This window comes from Orycteropus afer, unplaced genomic scaffold, assembly GCF_000298275.1.
Source record: "Orycteropus afer afer isolate SDZICR_OR568_19922 unplaced genomic scaffold, OryAfe1.0 scaffold00043, whole genome shotgun sequence".
Lineage (NCBI taxonomy): Eukaryota > Metazoa > Chordata > Mammalia > Tubulidentata > Orycteropodidae > Orycteropus > Orycteropus afer.
The window spans coordinates 6,391,636-6,416,809 of record NW_006921630.1 but is presented as its reverse complement, the minus strand read 5'-3'; the positions used below and the strand labels follow the sequence as shown (position 1 = coordinate 6,416,809).

Below are 25,174 nucleotides of genomic sequence, written 5' to 3'. Positions count from 1 at the left end.
TTGAACCGCCAGCCTTCTGGTTAGCAGTCAAGTGCCTTAGGCAATATGCTACCAGAGCTCCTATAAACAGCTCTAAAGATCAGTACTACTCCACGTCTAGGTTCCACTTGCTTTGTCTTTTTTTTCTCCCCAGGAAATTCATGAGAAATTTACCTCATTTTCATAAATAGGAAGAAGTTGCAACAGTAATGCTTTCCAAATTAAGATCACAGCATTCACAGAATCTCAAATGAGCACTTCCTAGATTCCTATTTCACTTAAAAATTCCTATATAACTGAGCTATCCATGAATTTCTAAAATAAAACTTTATAAAATATTCAGTATAATATCCCCAGATTAGGTCCTTTTATAATTATGCTAATGAAATATGTCAAGGTATTTTACATATAAATTACAACTCATTAATTTTTTTAAATTTCAACCTAGGGGAATTTACTGACTACACATAAAACTCTAAAAATGTATTAACCTGAATTACAGATGCAAATAATCTCAAAACTCTCAAAACTCACTGCCATTGAATCGGATGCGACTCATAGTGACCCCTCCTTGGGTTTTCGAGGCAATATCACTACGGAAGTAGACTGCCCAACCTTCCTTCCAAGGAGTGGCTGATGGGTTTGAACTGCCAGCCTTCTGGTTAGCAGTCAAATGCTTTAGGCACTATACTACCAGAGCTCCCGATCTGAGTAATAGTACTTTTAAATACATATGGAGTTCTACATTCTGGGCAAAGTGGAAGTAAGTACAAGTAAAAGGCCCTAAGGCAGGAGCATACCTACTATTTAGCAAGGAAGCCAGCGTGAGTACCATGAACAAAGAGAACAGTAACAGGAACTAGGGTCAGAGATATAACTGAGAGCCAGATCATGCACAGCTTTGCAGGCCATTGTAAGAAATTCAGCTTTTATTTAAGAGTGAGATGGAAGTTTTGAGCAAAGGAGTGACATCATCTGAGTTAAATTTTAACAAGCTTACACTGGCTGCTGTGATGAGAACAGACTGAAAGACACAAGGGCAAAAGCAGGGAGACCAGTCAGGAGGCTACTTCCGTAATCCAGGTAAGAGACCAAAGATGGTTTAGACCAGGGTGTAGTGATGGAGGTGAGAAAAGCTGTCATATTTTGAAATAATTCTGACTAGATATAAGTTATGAGCAAAACAAGAGGGTCAAGGGTCACTCAAGATCTTGAATCTGAACAATTAGAAGGATAAAATTAACTAAACTGGAAAGATTACCAGAAGAGCAGGTTAAAGGGGTATATCATGAGTCCCATTTCGGATACACTAAGCTTGAAAAGCCTATTATATATCTGGGGGAGACATGGAGTTGCCAGCTGTATGTAAGTCTGAGTTCAGTGGTAAAATCTGAACTAGAGATTTAACTTTGGGAATCATCAACATCAGAAAATATTTCAAACCTTCAGACTAGGTGAACTTGCCTAGTATGTGTGCAAAAAAAAAAAAAAGATCCAAGTACTAAGGCCAGGGCTTGCCAATGTTTACAGATCAGGAATTTGATTAGGACAAAGACAACTGAAAAGGAGCAGCTAGACTTAGAAAGAAAACCAGATACTTATGGTATCATAGATATCATAAGGAGCCCTGCTTGGCTGAAAACCAAAAGGTCAGTGGTTCAAACCTACCAGCCACTCTGCAGAAGTAATATGTGATGATCTGCTTCCATAAAGATTATAGCCTATAGGCAGTTGTACTCTGTCCTATAGGGTCACTGTGAGTCAGACTTGACGTTGCAATGAGGGTAAGGGGGAGGTATTAAAAGAAGGAGAACATGGCATCAAGACTGAGAGAAGACCCATTAACAACCTACAATAGGCAAGGACACAAGCTTCCTTGCTGAAAAGTGAAGATGATTTGAAGCACTTCAGTATGGATTACATCTGAATGTAAAGAAAATGAAAAGCCTCACAACTGGGCCAATAATCACTATCATGATAATTGTTAAAAAAAAAAAAAAAAATTTTGAAGTTGTCAAGGATTTCATTCTACTTGGATCCACAATCAATGCCATTGGAAGCAGCAATCAAGAAATCAAATGACATACTGCATTGGGCAAGTCTGCTGCGAAAGATGACGTCTTTAAAGTTCTAAAAAGCAAAGGTGTCATTTTGATGAGTAAAGTGTACTTAACACAAAAGCATGGTCTTTTCAATCACCTCATTTGCATGTGAAAGCTGGACAATTAAAAAAAAAAAAAAGAAGAATTGATGCATTTGAATTGTGGTGCTGGCAAAGACTACTGAATTTACCATGGACTGCCAGAAGAACAAACAAATCAGTCTTAAAAGAAATACAACCAGAACATTCCTTAGAAGCAAGGATGGTGAGATTTCATCTTGCTCATTTTGGAGGTATCATCAGTAAAGACCAAGCATTAGAAAAGGACATTATGCTTGGTAAAGTAGAGGGTCAGCAAACACAAGGAAAACTCTCAATGAGAAAGATGGATTGGCACAATAGCGCCAGCAAAGGGTGCAAACATATGAAAGATCATAAAGATGATCCAGGACTAGGCAACATTTCATTCTGTTATATATGAAGGTCACCATGAGTCAGAGCCAATTCAACAACTAACAGTAAGATATCAAGTGAAGACGTTCAAGGAAAAAGTGATCAATCATGTCACATGCTACTGAGAGATCAAATAAACCGACAAATGAGAACTAAAATTTTGATTTAGTAATGTAGAAGTCATTGATGATCTTGATAACAAGAATCCACAGAGACGCAGGGACAAAAATTAACAGAAATGATTCAAGAGAGAAAGAGAGGAGAAAAATTGGAAACAATGAGCATAAGGCAATTTTTTGTAATTTTGCTGTAAGCAAAGGGGAGAAATAGCTAGAAGGAGAAGCAGGGCCAAAACAGAGGTTCTTTTATGATGGGTAACAGTATGCTATTAGCAGTATGTTGATGGGCATAACCTAGGAAAGAGGGAAAACTAGATGATGCAAAAGAAAGGAGATAAGTGTTGAAGTAAAGTCCTTAAACACACAACAGCAAATGGAATCTGAACACATAACAAGAAAGAAGGCAGAGTGTAACAGGCAGATAGATCTCTTTAAGAGTTCTTTCACGTATCTCATTCTACTGTCTATCCTAGGAGGCATTGCTACTGTCCCTATTTCACAGATGAGAAAAGCAAGGAAAAGAAGTTTTATAATACAGCTAGCACACACAGCTAATAAATGGCAGAGCTAGAATTTGAACTCTTGCAAAATAGTTCCAAAGTCGTTGTTCTTATCATGATACATCACTGCCACATGAGAAAACAAAATTTCTGAATAGTGTTCCAAAAATAATAGCAATAAAACCAGGCTGGACATTTAATGACATGAAATATATTGTTGTTGTTGTTGTTGTTATTTGCCATCGAGTCGGCCCCGACTCATAGCGACCCCTCCTTGAGTTTCCGAGGCAGTATCACTACGGAAGTAGGAATGCCCAACCTTCCTTCCGAGGAGTGGCTGGTGGATTTGAACCACCAGCCTTCTGGTTAGCAGTCAAGTGCCTTAGGCACTATGCTACCAGAGCTCCTAATTAAATATATTAGTAGAATCTAACAAGAGCTTACTGGAAAGATTTCATGCTTTACAGTCAGAGATGGCTTTGAATCTTGGCTTCAATTAATAACTACCCTGTGTTAACTTTGGGCAAATTACTCTCCAACTATAAGAAATGCTTAAGACTAAGCACCCAGCATCTTGCACAAATTCACACTAGGTGCTCAGTAAATCATAAGTTACTCATGATTACTCATAAGTAACTCTTATGATGACTTTCCATTTCATTCCTCCTATCTCCTATAAGTTCCTCCTATTTCCAATTCTCTAACATTATTCTCTCCTATATTATAATGCTCATTTTTCTTCCTGCATTTCTTATCTGTTGCCTGCCAAATTAGTGAGGACTTAAAAGATCTCAAAAGCTTAGTAGAAGTGAACTTCAACTAGACACGTCTCGAAATCAGGCAGGCCTGACTCTGAAAGAACTTCAGTTTAAAAATAGCCTGGTTTCTCTCATCAGCCATATAGGTGAATTTTAATACTGTAGCAGAGTCTAGACGTGGCTCAGAGAGCCCTATGACTGAAACCATTACTATTTTAGTATACCATGCAGTTAGAAAAGGGATATATTTTTAGGTTTGTGACAATTTTAAGTTTAAATATTATAAATTAGAGAGAATGGATAATAAAACACTTAAAACATAAGAAAGCTCCACTCTCACCTGCCAAGTGTAGTGCTAAGTCTCGATATAGTTCTCTACTCATGTTTTGAAACTCAGCCTCCTGCCATACTTTCCCATCAGGGGTTCGAATCTTGGTTTCTGAAGGGTTGAAGCCTAATATATACCAACAATACAGAACATTCTTATCAAAGTTGCTTTGTAATTTTTGTTGCATTCTTTTTTAAAATCTGAGACTTAATTAACCATAAAATCTACCCCTCTGAAATGGTGACTACTCACAAAGTTGTGCAACTATCATCACTATCTAATTCTGAACCCCATCAGCAGTCACTCCCATCCCCCACCAGCCCCGACAACCACTCATCTACTTTCTAGCTCAATGGATTTGCCTATTCTGGACATTTTATATAAATGAAATCATACACATCCTTTTGTGCCTGGCTTCTTTCACTTAATATTGTCGAAGTTCATCCATGTTATAGCATGTATCAGTCAGTACTTTATTCCTTTCTATGGCTAAATACTATTCCATTCTATGAATACATCATATTTTGTTTATCCGTTCATCAGCTGATGGACATCTGGGTTGTTTCTACTTTTGAGCTATTTGAATAATACTGCTATGAACCTTTAAGTGTAAATTTTTTTTGGACATATGTTTTCAATTCCCTTGGTATTGCTATGTCATACATTAACTTTATGTTTAACTTTTTGAGGAACTGCCAGACTATTTTCCAAAGTGAATGTACGTTCTCATTAGCAATGTATGAGGGCACCAATTCTTCCAACCAACACTTATTGCCTATCTTTTTTTATTATAGCCAGCCTCACTGGTGTGAAGTGGTATCTCATTGTGGTTTTGATTTGCATTCTCCTAACAGCTAATGATTTTGAGCAGTTTTATAGGTTTTTAAAAATGAAATGTATAATTAGCTACCACACAATGTGCTGACAAATATCATTTGGAAAAAGTAAGCTTCTGTGATGTAAAGCAATACACATTCTTTCTAAAAGACGAGAAATGGAGAAGCACTATAAAGGAATGTCAATCATAAATTATGGGTTCCAGAGAGACAAACTACCCTTCTCTACATTAAGAGAGTGACCACACTCTCATTCTTCTTTTCTTTGAAGACAAGTGTTAATTGCCACCGTCCATCTGTTTTTTCCTATGGCTGAACAAATGGACAAACTATTGCCTCCACAGGCAAAATGTGCTTCAAGTGTGGAAAAACACACTGCCATTGAAAAATGCCCCATAGGGTTTGCAAGGCTATAAATCTTTACAGAAGCAGACTGCCTCATTTTTCTCCTGAGGAGTGGCTAGTGCATTTGAACCACCAACCTTCTGGTTAGCAACTAAATGCTTTAACCATTACACCACCAGAGCTTCTCTTCAAATGTGGAAAATAGGTCTTTAAAACAAACTTGTTCAATTTCTCAAAAAACACCACACATGTGCCATTTCCTAGGGATTACCACCCCTTAAGAAATACACAAACTTGATATATTATTTTGCAAAATAATAAAATTGATGATATATAAAATATAATTATCACCTATGGATATGGATATCATAACAGATCAACAAACATACAAACAGGGGGGAGGGGGAGGCTTCAGAACAAATATTTAAGTTTAAAATAATAAAATGTTTTGTAATACAAATAGCTACAATATTTTTATAAACTTAAGGGAACAAAAACAAATACATTTTGAATACTTGCCTTCATAATTATCTATTCCATCACTAATCAAAATTATTCATCTTTCACTCTTTTATCCTCTCATAGAACCATTAACTTGCCTCTTTCAAAGCACTGACCGCTTTATATTCACCACCACTCTTCCCATACTTAAAGTCATTTCAGGGAAGGAACCCTAACTCATTCATAACTAGTGTCCACAGCCCTTTGCAAAGGATTGGTGTCCACTAAATACGTGTAAAATAAAATCAATGTAAACAATAGGCTGGAGTCAAAAATTAGCAAAAGCACCTTAGAGGTGTTAGATAAAATACACTGGTAAATTAATTACCATGTCTAATTGAAAATAATCTATTCTACTGTTAGGAACAAAAGCATAGCATAATTTCACCTGACATTTGGCATAAAGCATGTATGTATATATATTTATTTAAGGAAAAATATATAAATACAGTCTTTACTCTCCTGCAAAACATAGTTCATCATAAGACAGTATGACAATTCCATGCAGAGCTATCCGTCTTTTAACTTTTCTCCTCACCACCACTCTCCCATTTCTGTTTGACTCTATGCTTTTGTCCTCCCCTGTTCTTTACAGAACAATTTATCTTTTATGAGAGTTTTTCTTTGTACTTGCATCTTTACTTTAAGTTAACTTTAAGAAATTTTCAATATCTGCATCAGTTTCTTTTTCTGCCCTCATGCCTTTACTTCCACTTCTTTTTCCAAGTTTCTTATTTTAAAAACTTGGTAGAATTTATTGACTAGAGTAAAAAAAAAATACTGTGTACCTCCTTAGACCCAGGACATTGTATTAACCTCTGTGATAAAATAAAGATGGCCAAGATAGCTGTTTACCTTCCAGGGCATTTACACCAAGAAGAAAAGATTTGCAAGCAACTAATCATATATAAGAAGAAACACATCAACACTGCTGTTGGTGTTCATCACTTCAAATTTCAAAACAAAGCAGAAGAATACTTCCTATGCTTTCTTTAAAAAAAAAGAAATAGAACAGCAGTGAAAAACCAAGGTGTTGTTTACTATGCTAACAACTGTATAAAAAGAAGATGAAAATAAATACATACACACACACACACACACACACACTCTCTTACTTATTTTTGTATATGTATATTAAAAAAAAAAATCTCTGGAATGATATACAAATTGTTAACACAAGTAACCTCCAGAAAGGGGACCAAGCAGTTGAAGCACAAAAGCACCAGAGGCTTTTCAAAGTTTTAACCTTTTTTATCTTTTGAATTGTGAACCAAGTGGATTTATTACATACTCAGAACAAATTAACATGTCACTTTACAATATCGTATATTAAAATGCTTTTAATTTACACTGTCAACAAGGTGCCAGAAAAAAGTTCTTCACTGTTAGAAAAAATAAATTCAACTGCTTAGGACAATGGAAAATATATATTCTGCAATGATCTCTAAAGTGTATGCGACATTTAATGAACTAATCTCCCAAAAACTGCATTTGTAAAATATTTTAATATGAATTGTTGTTGTTGTTGTTGTTATGTGCCATCGAGTCAGACCCGACTCATAGCGACCCCTCCTTGGGTTTCCGAGGCAGTATCATTACGGAAGTAGATTGCCCCATCTTCCTTCCAAGGAGTGGCTGGTGGGTTTGAACCACCAACCTTCTGGTTAGCAGTCAAATGCCTTAGCCACTACGCTACCAGAGCTCCAATATGAATACTAGCAGATTAAAAAATTTATAAAAGAATACACAAAATCCAGTCACCAGCTCTAAGAAAGTTATATTTATGATTTTTACTCTGTTTTTTTAATTTTTAGGTTTTTGTAGCTTATTCAATAAAGTATGAATTCAAATCAAACATCTTAACTTTGTCTTAGTGAAATAAACTATTTCAAAATTTTGACTTGTGGAATGAACACATCTTAAACGGATAATCTGCACTTCATATATCTAACGTAAGTACTGCAAAGGTTTTGGATAATCACTGTCTTGAAACCAACAAGAACATTTTGACCACAACATTTGCTATTTGCTCTACCAACAGTGTAGACAATTATTACATGGTACATAAATGACTAGAAGAATATGAAAAAATCTTATTAATAATCAATTATGTACTACAGAGCAATTCTTAAATATTCTAAAGGGAACTGATAATAGTATCATCACAGAGTAGCTAGAATGGACCGCAAATTATCCAACTCTTATCTAATTCACAATAAGTATCACTAGCAAGATATAATAAGAAACACAAAATGAAACATAATTGCTAGAATGGTACATAGTAAGATCTGCTTTAGAGAAAAACATGACTAAAGACATTTTAGAATCGAACAGAAAAAAAATTAGAAAATTTTTGGTAGAAAAACAAAATCAATATTGACTACAGAAAATACTGTCCTTAGTTTGTTAGTGGCTTAAAACTAACATAAGAAACAAAGTTTGACAAAATTTTCGTGTAAGTTTATCGAGAGAAACTGAACCTGGAGAGAAAATACACAAAAGAAAGGCTACAATGGCAGTTTTAACAATAAATGTCTAACATGGATTAAAATGATTAATCAATTCCTCACTGACAATTTTACATGGATGATCTTACAAATATGATTACAAGAATGTAATCGCAAAAATAAAAAACTACAAACTCCTTAAAATCACCATATCTAAATTTTGAATTTTCTGAAAAAAATGTAGCTCTGGAAAGCATTTTCTCAATGAAAATTTGTTGATATTAGTATAAATCTTACTTAAATATCTGTTTCCCTAAACATGAAAAAAAATCCCTTGGCATCAAAACTCAATGCTCAAATACTGTATCAGTCCCCTATTGTAAAAAGTCAAGGAAAGATTTATATACGGAAGGAAACTTTCTTTGCTGGGCACCAGGGATGGGAGAGAAAATTGCTAGATAGGTTTTTTAAAAAAATTATTACACACACACACACACACACACGTATGTATCAGGGAGCTCTGGTGGTGTAGTGCCTAAGGCATTTGACTGCTAACCAAAAGTAACCAGAAGGCTGATGGTTTAAACCCACTAGCCACTCCCCAGGAGGAAGACTGGGCAATCTACTTCTGTAGATACACTGCCTTGGAAACCCAAGGAGGGGTTGCTATGAGTCGAATCAACTCAACGGCAGTGAGTCCATAGTCTAGTCTATGCATGTACATGTATACATACATATATACATACATATATATATAAATGCTCAAAACAGCAACAGGATCAATGTGTCAGTGCCAAGATACTACTTTTGAGAGAATTCCTAGTAACATACAAATATAATGACAAGATATAAGGGCAATATTCTTTCAGTTCATGGCAAATGGTATTAAGTCTTACTTTCTCATTTTATTCAATTTATTAAATGCTCATCTAGGGTTCTCAAGCTTTAAGATTCTCCTGGGAAACTTGTTAAAAATTCCAATTCTAGACTCCACATTCTAGAAATTTTGATTTAGGTCCAGTGTACAATCTATGAATCTTCACTTTTAACATGTATACCCTGAAGTAATTTCTTATGCAGGAGATTTTAGAATCACACTTTGATTTAAACATTACCCTCTCTAATCAAACAGATCTTAGAGAAAAAGGGGGACAAAGAGGGGAAAAGACACAAAGACTGATCACAAACCTTTATATGCTGGAGCAGGAGGTGCTGTTGCCACTTTCCTGACTTTTGCTGTCACTGAGTTGTCAACATTGACAACCATTACTGGATGGTCGCTATGACCCAGATTCAGGCTCTGGCCATTTGTTTCTTCTGAGTGTTCCCACTGTTTCCTAATCCGCTCCTTGAGTTTTTCCAGTTTGACGTCATGTTGTCGCCGCTTTAAAATATCTAATCTATGGGAACTGGAAGTACTAGTAGAGGATGGAGAAGAATCAGTTAGCCATAACACTTTTGGATCAACTTCATGGCTCACGTTACTCACAGAAGCCTTCGAACTGTTCTCATTTCCTTTTGTTCTATTAGGCTTTTCTTCCTCAGTTCTCAAAGGAGCTCCCATCTTAAGCAAACATTCAGAATTCTGCAAAGCAGCAATTGCTGGCCTATCATTTAAAAACCTAACAACTGTATCATTTATGACAGACGACTGCGAGCTCTCAAAATCACAGCAACGTATATTCTGTTCTTCCCAATTGCATATTCGGTTCCCACTCTCAGTCTTTTCATTAACATCCACACAATATACAAGTTTCGACTCCAGAGGATTGGAACTTAAATAAGAAGGTGCACCATGGATTTCCCTATTATGAAAAAATAATATGCTTTGAATAAAAAGAGTACAAAAGCCAGCCTAACTGAAACCAGTTATACAAACTGAACAAAGAACTCTTAAGTTAACATTAGAAACAAAAACAACCACTGATTTCATATACTTAGAAATTTCATAGGTTAAAAATATTAAAATAACCATTATCAGCATTCAGACTCAATACTCAAAGACCCCCATTAAGTTAGATGGTAAAGGATCTAATAATGTGCATATTATAAAATAATAAACATGCAAAAGACATATAGAGAAATTTCCTTAGAAGCCCACAAAATAGGATTATAATTTGACTTTGAATACTCACCTGACATCTATTGCCAAAATATATTTTTTGCTCCTTTATGAAATCTTAAGTATTAGGGAAAATGTTCTCAAATATTGTCACCTTGTATATGTATCTTCTATAAGTACCAAAGTAAACAAATAGATTGGGAGTAGGAATAAAATGGTGGGTAAAATAGACATATTACTCCAAATCAATGTGACTAGTAAAGTTAAAGCTCTCTTAACCACAGAGCCTTTCTGGCAGCTTCACACTATGTAAAATATGTCCAGAAACTCAGAAGTAAGCAAAGGTGACAGGACATAGTCAACACATATATCACAAAGTCCTTATTCTCTATTTATGAAAACACTAGCAAAACCTTCCTTCAGAGGCAATGTACCAAATGTGAGTGACCAATATGGCAGCACTGAGGATGAGAAAGACATAGAGAGGTACATGGGAAGTACAGACAACAAATATGAACCCTTTTGCATATACAGTACTGAGTTGTCAGTGAAGGCAAACAGGGGTATATGGACGGATAGATAGGTGGACAGGCTAAACAGTTAGGTATGTCTAAATGGGGAGTGTATCCAAGATCATATATAGGGTTGGCAGACAATGGTCCTATAAGTTTATGTGAATGATCAGAATTCCCAGGTGTATAGTAGAGCTGACAAGGGGCAAGGTTGTGGTCACTGTTTGGTCACAGCCAGCTACCCAGAGGGACCGAGTAGTTGAACCTGAGGGCTTGGGACCATAGTTCGCAGGGGACATCAAGCTCAATTGGCATAATATACTATACAAAACATTGTTCCACCTCCTACTTTAGCGAGTAGTGACTGGGATCTTAAAAGCTAGTAAGCTGCCATCTAGATGCAACGATGGGTCTCTTCTCGTCAAGAAGAAAGAAGAAAACCAAAATTAATGGAAACAATCAGTCCTAGCGACTGGTACACCATCCAATCTGCAACCTATACAACTACGAGACCAGAAGAACTAGATGGTGCCCGGCTACCACTGTCATACACTTGGAAGGGATGTAGGAGATCCTGCATAGAGAGGGAGAACAATGTGGAACAAAACTCAAAATCATTTGGAGGCAAAAAAAAAAAGAAGGTGGGGACCAGGTTTGCTGGTCCAATAGAGCCTGGTGGAACCACTGAGACTATGGCCCCGAGCTGCCCTTCAGGTCTGGAATTGAACCCACAACTGTCGTTTCCAGTCAAACAAAGTACAGGCATGTGAGTTAAACATTTACCTCAAGTAGACACACGCCCTGGAGAGAACAATCGTGGGAGAAGGAAGGGCTGCTTATGCACAGGGAGACAGTTCAGGGTGCAGGAGAGTATGGAGGGATGGACACTGGGAAGAGATTAACTATGGGGAGGAAGTGGGAAGGAAGCTGTTGCATTGTGGTAAATTTTGGTCAACGACATGAGACAAAGTATATGTGATCTGCTGTATGAAAAGTGAATTTACTCTGTAAATCTTCACCCAAATCAAAATAAAATTAAAAAAAAAAAAACCTTCCTTCAGAGCCTAATTATTTTTATTTTATACATCATTCTCGTAAGCTTTATTTTAGCTAACAGAGGATGGTTAATGAAGAAAAGTAAGCCTTAGCAGTAAGGAAAACACATGAATCATGAAAAAATACCCAGTAACATTATAAAAGCAGACATAACAGCAAACTGGACCTGCACTGCCTGAAACAGTAGCCATGAGCCACAGACGGCTACTGAGCACTCAGAATGTGGCTAGTCCAAATTGAGATGTGCTATAATGTAAATTATATACAGGATTCCAAAGATAATACAAAAAAAAGAATGTAAAATGTACTAATAATTTTTATATGTTGAAAAATAACATTTTGAATAAATACTGGGTTAAAAAATACATTATTAAAATTATGTTTCTTTTTACTTTTTTAATGTCACTAATAAAAATGTTTAAATTATGTATGTGGCTCAAATTAATGGTTGGCATTACATTTCCATTGGATAGCACTGATCTAGAGTATTTCACATAAAGGCATAAACCATACACACACAAAAATTCTTAAAGCCATGACTCTATCACAGCATGACATGGTAACTATGTCTACTGTGAGTATATGAGCATGTGCATTTTTCCTAAGAAGACAGTCTACGATAGCTGTTATCAGACTCTCACTGGGGTTCATGATGCAAAAGAACTGAGACCTTATTCTGAGTTGTCAATTGTTGAACAAGACAGGTTAAGAACTGAGTCCTACAGAAAGCCAATAGAGAACAAGATTAAAGGAGATTATTTCCTTTATCTTGATCAAGCTACAACTTCACAATAAAAATAATTTAAGAAGTAATTAGCGCATGCAGAGAATAAAATAAACAAAGCATAAAATAGTAAATCACATGTCATCCTTCAATCTTAAAAAGGGAAAAATAAAAAAAGAAAAGTAATTTTACAATGTCTTTCATTCATTACTGAATGTGTATAATACTATTCACTATATAATTTTTCTAACTCTCCTATAATTTGAAATTTTTCATTAAAACATGTTGCAAAAAATATTTATTGAATATTTAGTAAATGCCAGGCATTAAACTAATATTCTCAGAATAAGACAGATTCATACCCTTTATAGACTAGTGTAATGGGTAGAGAGGTAATCAAAATATTACAATATGAAAATGCTATATTAAAGAAATTTACATAGTGTTACAAAGGAAAGATTAACTACGTTATGAATAGTGTGGGGTACAAACAGATCCGGCAATATTTCATACCAAAACGAAAACAAACCCACTGCCATTGAGTCAATTCCGACTTATATACAGACCCTCCTTGGGTTTCCGAGGAGGTAAATCTTTACGGAAGTAGATTGCCTGGTCTTCCTTCTGTGGAGTGGCTGGTGGGTTTGAACTTCTGGTTAGCAGTCAAATGCCTTAGGCATTGCACCACAAGAGCTCCTTACATTTCACACAGATGGTGATAAATATATGAGTTTTAAGTGATGGATAGAATTGGCCAGGTGGAGAAGAGCATTCCATTCATTGCTATCCTATGGAAATATTTTTCTTTTCTTAAGAGATACCTGACTTAAACAATCTTAAATATAAAGTAGTAATTTATGCAGGTAGAATATTTGAATATAAATGTGCCAGTAACTCAGTTCCAATTCTGTAGTGATTACATTTCTAGGTAATTGCTTAATATCTTAATATCTATGTGGTTACAGATTTTCAATTTTGATCATTCTGATTACTTCTTTTCTCCTTTCTCTAAATGATGAACTTTTACCCAGATTAAGTATCTGGACTTTTCTTCTCTATATATATAATTTTTTTAAATTTTACTATTTTTATTGCTTCATTATTAGGGACAATTCTCGAATTTATATTCCCCACCTTAACCTTCCTATACACATTCCTACCCAAACTGTCAAATGGCAATTGAGTATTTTCACCTAGATATTTCAAGACTGCATCAAATGCAACATATGAAAACTGAATTTATAGTCCATCTCCACCTCCCAAGTTCTCTGTCTCAAATTTAAGAGTACATTTTTCTAACGCTAATAACCACCATCACAAAACATTAATATTTGATTTATTGACACTTCAAAACACTAAAAAACCTACAAATGAAACAAAGAAATATAAAGTTCAGTGTTTGCTACTCACTACTATTTGTCATATTAAAAACATTTACACATTTAAATAATAAGTAGTGTTTCTCAAATTATAGAACTCCATAGTTTCATCAGTTGAATATCAACAAATAGTTGAGTATCAACAGTTAACAAAAATGCAAACACTTTACATTACCAATACTATCAAACCAGAAACTATACATGAACTTTGAACATCAGACTAGTAAACTGATGAAAGGCGCCACTGGCAACAAAGTAAAACAATAAATGAAGTCACAGTCTCAAAAGAAATTTTAAGTAACTGATTACTGCTACCAAAAAAAAGAAAGAAAACTAAACTATATAAAGTTCACTATGTTATGTAGACTATTCGATCTAAGATATTCAAGGAGGTAAAAATAACCACTCCTCCAGAGACTGAGTAATTTGTTTCTAGGAAACATACTTATTACAATGATGATGGCCTAGGACAAATCTAACTATTTCTTCCCCCTAAAACCTTAATCTGTAAGAGTGGCATTTTTGCTGCTATCTTTTGTGGAGAAATACTAATACAGAGCCAGAATGCTATGAAAAACTCAAGAAAAAAATTACATCTCATCATAAATACTACAAGCTAATTTTATAATAGTATTTTAACACTTACCTACAGTAATTTAACACTTACCTATAAGAAACTAAAGGATCACGAAATTCTACATGATTATTTTTCTTCACATTACTCTCCAGGGTGGTAACTCTGAGAGGACTACGAGATTTCTCTTTTTGGAATTTAGAAGATTTGGAGGTTGAAGCATTAACCCAAGAATCATCCAGGTATCTACCATCTGAAGGTAAAAGGACTCTATGAGAACCTGTTATATAAATACAATTGTCTGTTGGTTTATCTAATATCAAAGAAAACAACTTCTTACTGTGTGCTGTCAAGTCAATTCTGACTCACAGCAACACTAGATGACAGAGTAGAACCAACTGATAGCATTTCCTAGGCTGTAATCTTAGTAGGAGCAAATCACTGCTGATGCATTCAAATCATCAATCTTTCACAATTAGCAGTAGAGCACTTGACCACTTCACCCCCAGGACTCCTTAGAAAATAACTTAGGTAGGTGTCTTATTTCTAGCATCTCTACTTGAACATTACTTACGTAGAAGGAAAATAAAGGAGTCCTGGCAGTGCAGTGGTTAAGTGCTTGGCTTCTAATTGAAAGGTCAGCGGTGCAAACCCACCAGCCACTCCACAGAAAAAAGATGTGGCAGCCGGCTTCTGTAAAGATTATAGCCTTGGAAATCCTACGGCAGTTCTACTCTGTCCCATAGAGTTGCTATGAGTCAGAAGTGACTTGACAGCAATGGGTTTGGTTTTTTTTTTTAATACAGAAAATAAGTCAAATTATTACAGTAACTCAAACATGATGGATATAATTAATGTCACTCAACTATACATGTGAAGACTGCTGAATGTTCCGTTACACAGATTTACCACAATTAAAAAATATATGCACAGTAATTCAATCTATAAAGACTATTCTGAATAAACTGAATGCAAAATAAAATTCTACATGTGAAATTCCTCTTTATCAACAACTCTCATGAACTTAAAAGAGAATTATCAGATAAAACACAACAGACTCACAGGTCTTAAAAAAAAAAAGAGGCAGTCTAGTAATTAAAAAACCACAGAAAAAAATGGGAGAAGCAACCAAATAAAATACTTGGATTGTGGTAATTTATGACAGTATCTGTAAGAGAGATATTCACTTGTGATTTTAAAGTCCAATAAAAAAGTAAAAATCTCATTAAGTCAACTAAATTTCACTATCAAAGTGATGTATTATACCTACATTTTCAAAAAAAGACAACTCCAAAGGCTCAAAATCAAATTCTCATCAATGAAAACTCATGCCAAAGTGATGCACTGATGCTAACACCCCAATCAAAAGTATGAAGACACTATCTACAGACAATGAATATGAAGCTGCTTCAAAACTACCCAGAACCAAAGAAAAAAAATAATAAAAGCTGATGAGAGATATAATCTCTGACAATTATAAGAAAAAACTAAATTGTAATAAAACACCAAAAACTTATATTCAATACATTTACAGTTTTAAAAGTATTAACTTTAATCGTACCTTTCCTACTTATTTTTCGAGTAGCATTTGCAGAAGACTTCTTGGTATCCATGACAGAATCAAACACAGCCGTACTTGTAGGGGCTACTTCTAATTTGTTTTCAATATGTCTCAGCTAAAGTTAAAACATGATCACAATACACAGGTTAATTCTGTAAATAATTCAGCTATTATTGATTTACATGGTTATTTAAAACAGTATTATCTAATACTTTTCTCCAAAGTAGAAAACAATGCTTTCTTTCTTGTAGTTTTTTCATCATTTACTACATCAGCTATAACAACAGCCAGCACAATGTTGCCCAAATTTGGACAAGAAAATCAAAAAGACTCTGAAGAATATCAGAGTTTCTATTTGTCGCACTGACTTTTTTTTTTAATTGTTGAATTTTTAATGCAGTAAATTATTTAAAAGTGTATGTTACATACTATTATGCTATATGGAAGCTCCAGTGGCATAGTGCCTAAGGTATTCAATTGCTAACCAGAAGGCTGCCTGTTCAAACCCACCAGCCACTCCTCGGAAGGAAGATGAGGCAACCTACCTCCGCAGTGATAACCCCTCAGAAACCCAAGGAGGGATTGCTATGAGTTGGATCACACTCAACAGCAGTGAGTTTTTTTAATTATGCTATATATCTAGTGCATTCTACATGCAAAACTGAGGAAAGAATAATTCAGTGAAACTAAAATTTATAACTATTCAGAGTCTCAACATTTTCCAGTCAGATATCTATGAAATAAGTTTCACAATAAGAGTAAAAATTAAGCTTTCATATATATTTTGCAATATAAGCCATCTTTTGGTATAATCACCAATATTCTCAATAATTTAAAATCATTTTAAAATACAGAATATTACTACTTACAGGATAAGACAGAAAAAGCATGAAAATTTAAATCATCAAAATTCCACTACATAAACACTTTGTGTAACATTCTGACATCTTATTTCAGATTCGTGTACTGCAACATACTCACAAAACTGGAATAATATTTTAAATATCAAGAGTTCTGTATCAGGAGCCCTGGTGATGCAGTGGTTAAGCAACTGGCTGCTAAGCAAAAGGTCAGCAGTTCGAACCCACCAGGTGCTTCACAGGAGAAAGATGTGGCAGTCGGCTTCTGTAAAGATTGCAGCTTTGGAAATTCTATGGGGCAGTTTTACTAGGTCCTGTAGGGTGGCTATGAGTCAGAATTGGCTTGATGGCGATGGGTATCATCCTTAAAAGTTCTCCAAAACACACCCAATAGTTTTAAAAAACTATTACTAACAGTTAAGCTTTAAATTTGTTTAAGTCTAAATTGAACTGGGGAATTAAAAATTACTCCTACATTACAGATGTATAATATTCATGTATAATAAAGAGAATATATATTGTAGTATTCATAAGGCCAATATTTGATCCTATATAGTAACCAAATCTAGGTGACAATACCTTTTCCAGACTCATTTTCAAAACAGTTCTAAAGATCAGGAAAAAGAAAATACCATAAAAACATTCAGATAGTAAAGGAACAGGGACTTTGATTTCAGGTGGAATACAGAAGAAAACAAAAAAGGATATTATTAGAAGAGTCATTTGCGCAGAGAAAGCAAATGATAAAAGGTCTCCCTTTGAATGCACTATGCATCACTTGCCAAATTTATACTCCTAAACTTCAGAGACGATTGGGCAGAACACAAATGAAAACAGGTTGCTCACAGTCATTCTTCTTCTATAGTATTAAGAGAAAACAGTCTACTACTGCCACAAAAGGAGGCCAGATCGTACAGTGGTTAAGTGCTTGGCTGCTAACCAAAAAGTTAACAGTTCAAACCCACCAGCCACTTTGCAGGCTAAAGATGTGGTGGCCTGCTTCTATAAAGATTGTAGCCTTGGAAATTTTACTCTGTCCTACCAGGTCATTATGAGTCAGAATCAACTCAACAGCAACAGGTTTTTTGGGGGGTTTATTGGTACAAAAAAGAAAACAGAACTCAGTTCATTTAAGGAAAAACTGTTCCTTTCATTTCCTCCTTGACTCTGAATCATCTACATGGACACAGTCCTGCCTTCCCAAGTTCATTTCCTCTTTTAAATCTTCATTTTAACGTATCAAATGAACAATTTTATTAAAGGCGAATAAATAGTACGATTTTTTTTCTTTATCACAGTGTAAGTGCATCTGACATCTGAAGTAGTATTGTGAATATGCCTTTACTATTAAGTAGTTGTCACTTACGTTCATTTTGTAATGTGTTGTTGTTGTTGTTGTTGTTATGTGCCATCGAGTCGGACCCGACTCATAGTGACCCCTCCTTGGGTTTCCAAGGCAGTATCACTACAGAAGTAGATTGCCCCATCTTCCTTCCAAGGAGTGGCTGGTGGGTTTGAACCGCCAGCCTTCTGGTTAGCAATCAAGTGCCTTTAGGCACTACACTACCAGAGCTCCCAATATACAATACATTAAAAAAAAAAACTCACTGCCATCGGGTCAGATCTGACTCATAGCGACCCCTCCTTGGGTTGCCAAGGCAGTATCACTACAGTAGATTGCCCATTCTTCCTTCCAAGGAGTGGCTGGTGGGTTTGAACTGTCAATCTTACTAAAATGTTTAACTTTATTTTCCTATCAAAAAAGCACTAAGGAAAAAAAATTTAATGTATTCAATCGTAACAGGAAATCATTTTAAACCAGAAATAAACAGAAGCTGTAACTACTTACAGCAGCCTTGTTCTGAGAAAGTGCATTCCACGATGTGGTCATATCTGCAAGGAAGAAGTATATTTACAGAATCAGAAACTCTGCATGGACCTCAGAATCTGCATATTAATAAGCCCCCTAATGACTCAAATGCGCTGAAAATTTTTATTAAATCACAGGAAAATATGCTTCCTCTAACTACTACTCCACCACTTGTCTGTCAGTTTGTTGTACTATGGTGGCTTGCGTGCTGCTGTGAGGCTGGAGGCTACATCACCACTATTTCAAATACCAGCAGGGTCACCCGTGGTGCACAGGTTTCACCAGAGCTTCCAGATTAAGAAAGACTTGGAAGAGGAAAAGACAGACCATCTACTTCTCAAAGAACTGGCCTATGAAAACCTTAGAATAGCAGTGAAACACTGTCTGATATAGTGCCGGAAGATGAGTCCCTCAGGTTGCAAGGCACTCAAAAGAAGACTGGGGAAGAGCTGCATACTCAAAGTAGAGTCAACCTTAATGACATGGATGGAGTAAAGCTTTTAGGACATCTATTTGTTGATGGGGCACAACTCAAAAATGGGAAGAAACAGCTGCTAACATCCATTAATAATCAGAACATGGATTATATGAAGTATGAATACAGGAAAATTTGAAGTTTTTAAATATGAAATGGAATACATAAAGATCGATATCCTAGGCATTAGTGAGCTGAATGGACTGGTTTTGGCCATTGTGAATCAGAAAATCATATGCTCTACTATGCCAGGAATGACAAACTGAAGAGGAATGGAGTTGCTTTCATCATCACAAAGAATGTTTCAAAATCTACTGTGGTCAATGACATGAGACAAAGTATATGTGAACTGATGTATAGAAAGTGAATTTGCTTTGTAAATCTTCACCCAAATCACAATAAAATAATAATAATAATAATAAAGCATGTTTCAAAATCTATCCTGAAATACAGTGCTGTCAGTGAGAGGATAATATCCAAAGGCCTACAAGGAAGACCAGTTAATACTACCATTATTCAAACTTACGCACCAACCACCAATGCCAAAGATGAGGAAATTGAAGATTTTTACCAACTTCTGCAGTCTGAAATTGAGCAAATATGCAATCATTACTGGTGATTGGCATGCAAAAGTTGGAAACAAGTAAGAATCATGAGTAGTTGGAAAATATGGCCTTTGTGATAGAAATTATGCTAGAGATCAAATGACAGAATTTTTCAAGACCAAGACTTATTCAATACAAATATCGTTTTTTAACAACATAAATGGCAGCTATACATGTAGACCTCACCAAATGGAATACACAGGAATCAGATCAACTACATATGTGAAAAGAGGCAACAGAGAAGCTCAATATCTTTAGCCAAAACAAGGTCAGGAGCTGATTGTGGAAAAGACCATCAGTTGCTCATATGCAAGTTCAAGTTGAAGCTGAAGACAAAACAAGTCTATAATAGCCAAAGTATGGCCTTGGATTATATCCCATGTGAATTTAGAGACCATCTGAAGAATAGATTTGAGGCACTTAACACCAATGACCAAAAACCAGAAGAATGTGGGATGACATAAAAAATATCATACATGAAGAAAGAAAAAGGTCATCAAAAAGACAGAAAGGGAAGAAAAAAGAGACTGCAAAACTTGCTCTTGAGCAGAGAGTAGCTAAAGTAAATGGAAGAAATGGCAAGATATAAGAGCTAAAGAGATTTCGAAGAGCAGCTCAAGAAGACAAAGTCAATTATTATAATGAAATGTGCAAAGCCTTGGCATTAGAAAACCAAAAAGGAAGAATACACTTGGAATTTCTCAAACTGAAAGATTTGAAAAAAAATTTCAAGCCTCAAGTTAATGATACTGAAAGATTCCATGGGCAAAATATCAAATCATGCAGGAAGCATCAAAAGTAGATGGAAGGAATACACAGAGTCACTGTATAAAAAAGAATTGGTTGATGTTCATCTACTTCAGGAGGTGGTATAGGATCAATAACCAATGGTATTGAAAAAAAGAAGTCCAAGTTGTGCTGAAGGAATTGGTGGTGGTGGGGGGGGAGGCTCCAAGAATTGATGGAATACCCACTGAGGTGGTTCAACAAACAGATGACGCACTGGCGGCACTTACTCATCAGTGCCAAGAGATAGGGAAGACAGCTAACTGTCCAACTGACTGGAAGAGATCCATATTTGTACTCATTCCAAAGAAAGGTGATCCCACAGAATGTGCAAATTATCAAACAATATCATTAATATCATATACAAGTAAAATCTTGCTGAAGATAATTCAAAAATGGTTATAGCAGTATATTCAGAAGAAGACATGCAACGAGGGATATCATTGCTGATGTCAGATGGATCTTAGCTGAAAGCAAAGAATACCAGAAAGATGTTTACTTGTGTTTTTTTTTTTTTTTTTTTGACTATGCAAAAGCATTTGACTATGTGGATCATAACAAATTATGGATAACATTGAGAAACGTGGAAATTCCAGAACACTTAATTGTGCTCATGAGGAACCTGTACATAGATCAAGAAGCTGTCATTCAAACAGAACAAGAGGAGACTGCATGGTTTAACATCAGGAAGGATGTGCGTCAGGATTATATCTCTTAACCATACTTATTCAATCTGTATACTGAGCAAATAATCCAAGAAGCTGGGGAGGAAGACTATGGTAGTTAAGGTTGTGTGTCAACTTATCTGGGCCTGGTTGAGTGGCTGGGCAGCTGAATATAGTATTCCCCATGATAAGAATGGTAATCAACTCCATGATGGAATTTACTGTGAGCAGCCTTTGGGATGTGGTCTGCTTTCTGTATATAAGAAGAAGCCTTGAGGATAGTCTCTAGCTTATGGCATGGCTGAACCCTGCAAGTAGCCGAGTCATTGTTCAGCAGCTGGGACTTTCAACGGACTTGAATCAATGGCCTGTCATGTGGTTTGTTAACATCGGGACTGTGCCATTTTATTTATCAACCTTAGGCTTGTTAGCCTCAGCAGCCACTACTAAGTGAAGAGATTATTCTAGCTTCAGTGGGCTGGGAGCAAGAAGCAGAACTAAAGCCTAAAAGGTTGAGGGGCTTTCACACAAACCCTAGCACCTGGCACTTTGAACTTGGACTTAAAGCCTTCAAATTGTAAGAATAAACTCCTGTTTGTTAAGGCCATCCCATTTGCGGTATATTCTTATCAGAGCACCACTAGGTAACCAGAACAAAGACTCACTGACAACCTGCGATATACAGATGACACAACTTTGCTTGCTGAAAGTGAAGATGAAGCACTTAATGATGTCAATTAAAGAGTACAGTCTGCAGTATGGATTACTCCTCCGCATAAAGGAAACAAAAATCCTCACAACTGGACCAATAAGCTGCATCACGATAAATGGAGAAAAGATTGAAGTTGTGAAAGATTTCATATTACTTGAATCCACAATCAACACCAATGAAAGTAGCAGTAAAGAAATCAGATATTATATTGCATTGAGCAAATCTGCTGCAAAAGACCACTTCAAAGTGTTAAAGAATAAAGATGTTTCTTTGAAGACTAAGGTGCACCTAACCCAAGCCATAGTATTTTCAATAGCCTAATATGCATGTGAAAGCTGGACAATGAATAAGGGAGAGTGAAGAAAAGTTGATGCTTTTGAGTTGTGGTGTTGGTGAAGAATAATCAAAGTACCATGGACTGCCAGAAGAATGGACAAATGTGTCCCAGAAGAAGTGTAACTGGTATGCTCCTTGGAAGTGAGAATGGCCAGACTTCATCTTACCTACTTTGGTCATGTTGTCAGAAGGGACCATTCCCTGGAGAAGGATATTGTTTTGGTTCTCTAGTGTCACTCTAACAGAAAAATACCACAAATGGGATCACTTTAACACACAGGGATTTATTATTGTGTTACCGTTTAGGAGGCCAGAAGTCTGAGTTCAAAGTGCCAGCTCTAGAGGCTGAGTTAAAGTCCCTCGACCTTGAGCTTCAGTTCTACCTCTTGCTCCTGGCCCCCTGGAGCTGGAGGTGTCCCTTCACTCAGGCAGCTACTGACTGTTGAGGCTGACAAACCCAAAGTTGGCAAGTAAAATGGCACAGTCCCAAAATTATCAAACCACATGGCAGGCCACTAATTCAAGTCCATTAACAGTCCCAAGATCAGCAGACAACATGGCAGGCTGCTGAACGATGACCTGGCTTCATGAAGGATTCAAGCATGCCAAAAGTTACAGATCTTCCTCAAGGCAGCTTCTACTTAGGTACTAGGAGCAGACCACATCCCTAAGGCAGCTACTCAGCTGCTCTAATAGATTCCACCATGGAGTTGATTACCAATCTTATCATAGGGAATAACTACATCCAGCTGCCCAGTCACTCAAAACCAGGCCCAGCCAAGTTGACACACAACTTAACTATCACAGATATAATGCTGGTAAAGTGGAAGGTCAGTGAAAAATGGGAAGACCTCAACAAGATGGACTGGCACAGCAGCTGCAACAACGGGTTCAGGTATAGCAAGGATTGTGAGAATGGCAATGACGGGCAGTGTTTCATTCTGTTGTATCCTGGGTCACTATGTGTTGGAAGCGATTCAAAGCCGCCTAACAACAACAAGAACAACTACCATACCATATGCAGGCAAGCCTACCAACATATGATTTAGAGTTCTATTAGACACTGATCCCATTAGCCCTTAGGGCAGCTGGACTGACACACCACCATCTCTCCTACCTTCATCAGACACCTCCAACAATAAGCAGTATGGTTCAATGAGCTGAGCAAACACAAAATTTCATATTTTACTCTATTTCACATTATAATGTGAAAAAACATTAGAAAACTACTCTAGACCTCTACCTAACAGTAGAAACAAAGGTAAAATCTATTCAGCCTTTCAGATAACAGTCCTTCAAATAATCAATCAAAAAACCCACAGCTGCCAAGTCAATTTCAACTCATCAACTCATAGGACAAAGTAGAACTGGGCATAGGGTTTCCATAAATCTTTACAAAAGCAGACTGCCACACGTGTCTCCTGCGAGTGGGTTCAAACCGTTGACCTTTTGATTACCAGCTGAGTGCTTTAACCACTGCACCACCAGGACTCCTCAAATAGTATATAAGGCCACATATTTCCCTCTCCACAATAAATATTTTCATCTCCTTCAAACATTCTTCATATGACTTGGTTTCCAGATCCCTCACAAACTCAAAAATCCCCCTTCAAGTGCAGTCCAATTTATCAATGCCCCTCAAAAAAGATGCCTCAAATTAAAGTTAACCTCAATACATCTAATTAAACAGAGTAAAATCAGGCTATTACTTTTGTTATCCATGTAGTACAGGTCTGTAATTAAACCAGTAGCTGTATTATACCATTCACTGACATTAAGTCAAAATTTACATATACTGGCTCACTTTAAAAAAGAATTCTTCGTTTACAAAACACTTTACCAGAGGATGCCTTTGAAAATGAAGTCTCTTGAAGATTTTAAAACAAAATTGAATTTTTTAATTATTTAGCCAGTCTTTATAAATGAAAGCACATGTATAATTTTCATTTATTAGTTAGCACATAATTCAATACACAGGATATAAATAAGGGATTAAATTTGGCTAAAAAAAAAATCATACCTTGAACAGTATCCTTGCTTTGAGAGTTCCTTGGATTTGGTAAAGGCACCTCTTTTGATTTGCTGCTCCACATCCTGCCAATTTACCTGCAATGACATCATCAGCATTTATTTGAGCATCAGTATCAGAATAAGATTAGTAAAGCAAATACCTCAACTTATCTTGCCCTTTATGAAAGTCAAAAAAGGATTTTGTCATCTTTGAAAGGTATTTTTATACTCTTAAGAGTTACTAATAATCCAGTAACTTTATTTTTCCTTGGATAATGAACCCATTAAAATTTATATCATGACTCAAAGAGAAAGATCATGATCTGCTTATACCGACTAGACTGCTTGATGATAAAGTCATATTAATTTCTTATGAATATAGAGGAATTTATTCCATTATACAAGTCACACAACAGCAATACAGAAAGTTTGGAAAATACTGGTGGAAAAACGCATTCCAGCTCTCAAAATCCTAACACAACCATTAAAATATTTTACACAGTCTATTCTTTTTTTCTTTTTATTGTAATTTGTTAATTATTGTAACTGTAATTTCAATTTTTTGTTCTACCTTATGTAACTGAACATTTGTGGTGGTTTTAAAATATAAATACAAATTC

At 35.9% G+C, this 25,174-nt stretch overlaps 1 protein-coding gene across 1 annotated transcript in view; it reads right to left on the bottom strand.

Annotated features, from left to right (window-relative positions):
* The window catches only part of CEP350 (centrosomal protein 350), a 187,644-nt gene extending 163,007 nt beyond the window's left edge, over positions 1 to 24,637 (bottom strand). Inside the window, exons 1-7 of the mRNA XM_007937637.1 lie at positions 24,565 to 24,637; positions 24,002 to 24,004; positions 18,945 to 18,988; positions 16,236 to 16,350; positions 14,768 to 14,927; positions 9,556 to 10,172; positions 4,251 to 4,364 (exon numbers count right to left, since the gene is read on the bottom strand). Coding sequence (XP_007935828.1) covers positions 4,251 to 4,364; positions 9,556 to 10,172; positions 14,768 to 14,927; positions 16,236 to 16,350; positions 18,945 to 18,988; positions 24,002 to 24,004; positions 24,565 to 24,637 — 1,126 coding nt within the window. The remainder of the gene's footprint in view (positions 1 to 4,250; positions 4,365 to 9,555; positions 10,173 to 14,767; positions 14,928 to 16,235; positions 16,351 to 18,944; positions 18,989 to 24,001; positions 24,005 to 24,564) is intronic.
* Between the last annotated feature and the right edge of the window lie 537 nt (positions 24,638 to 25,174).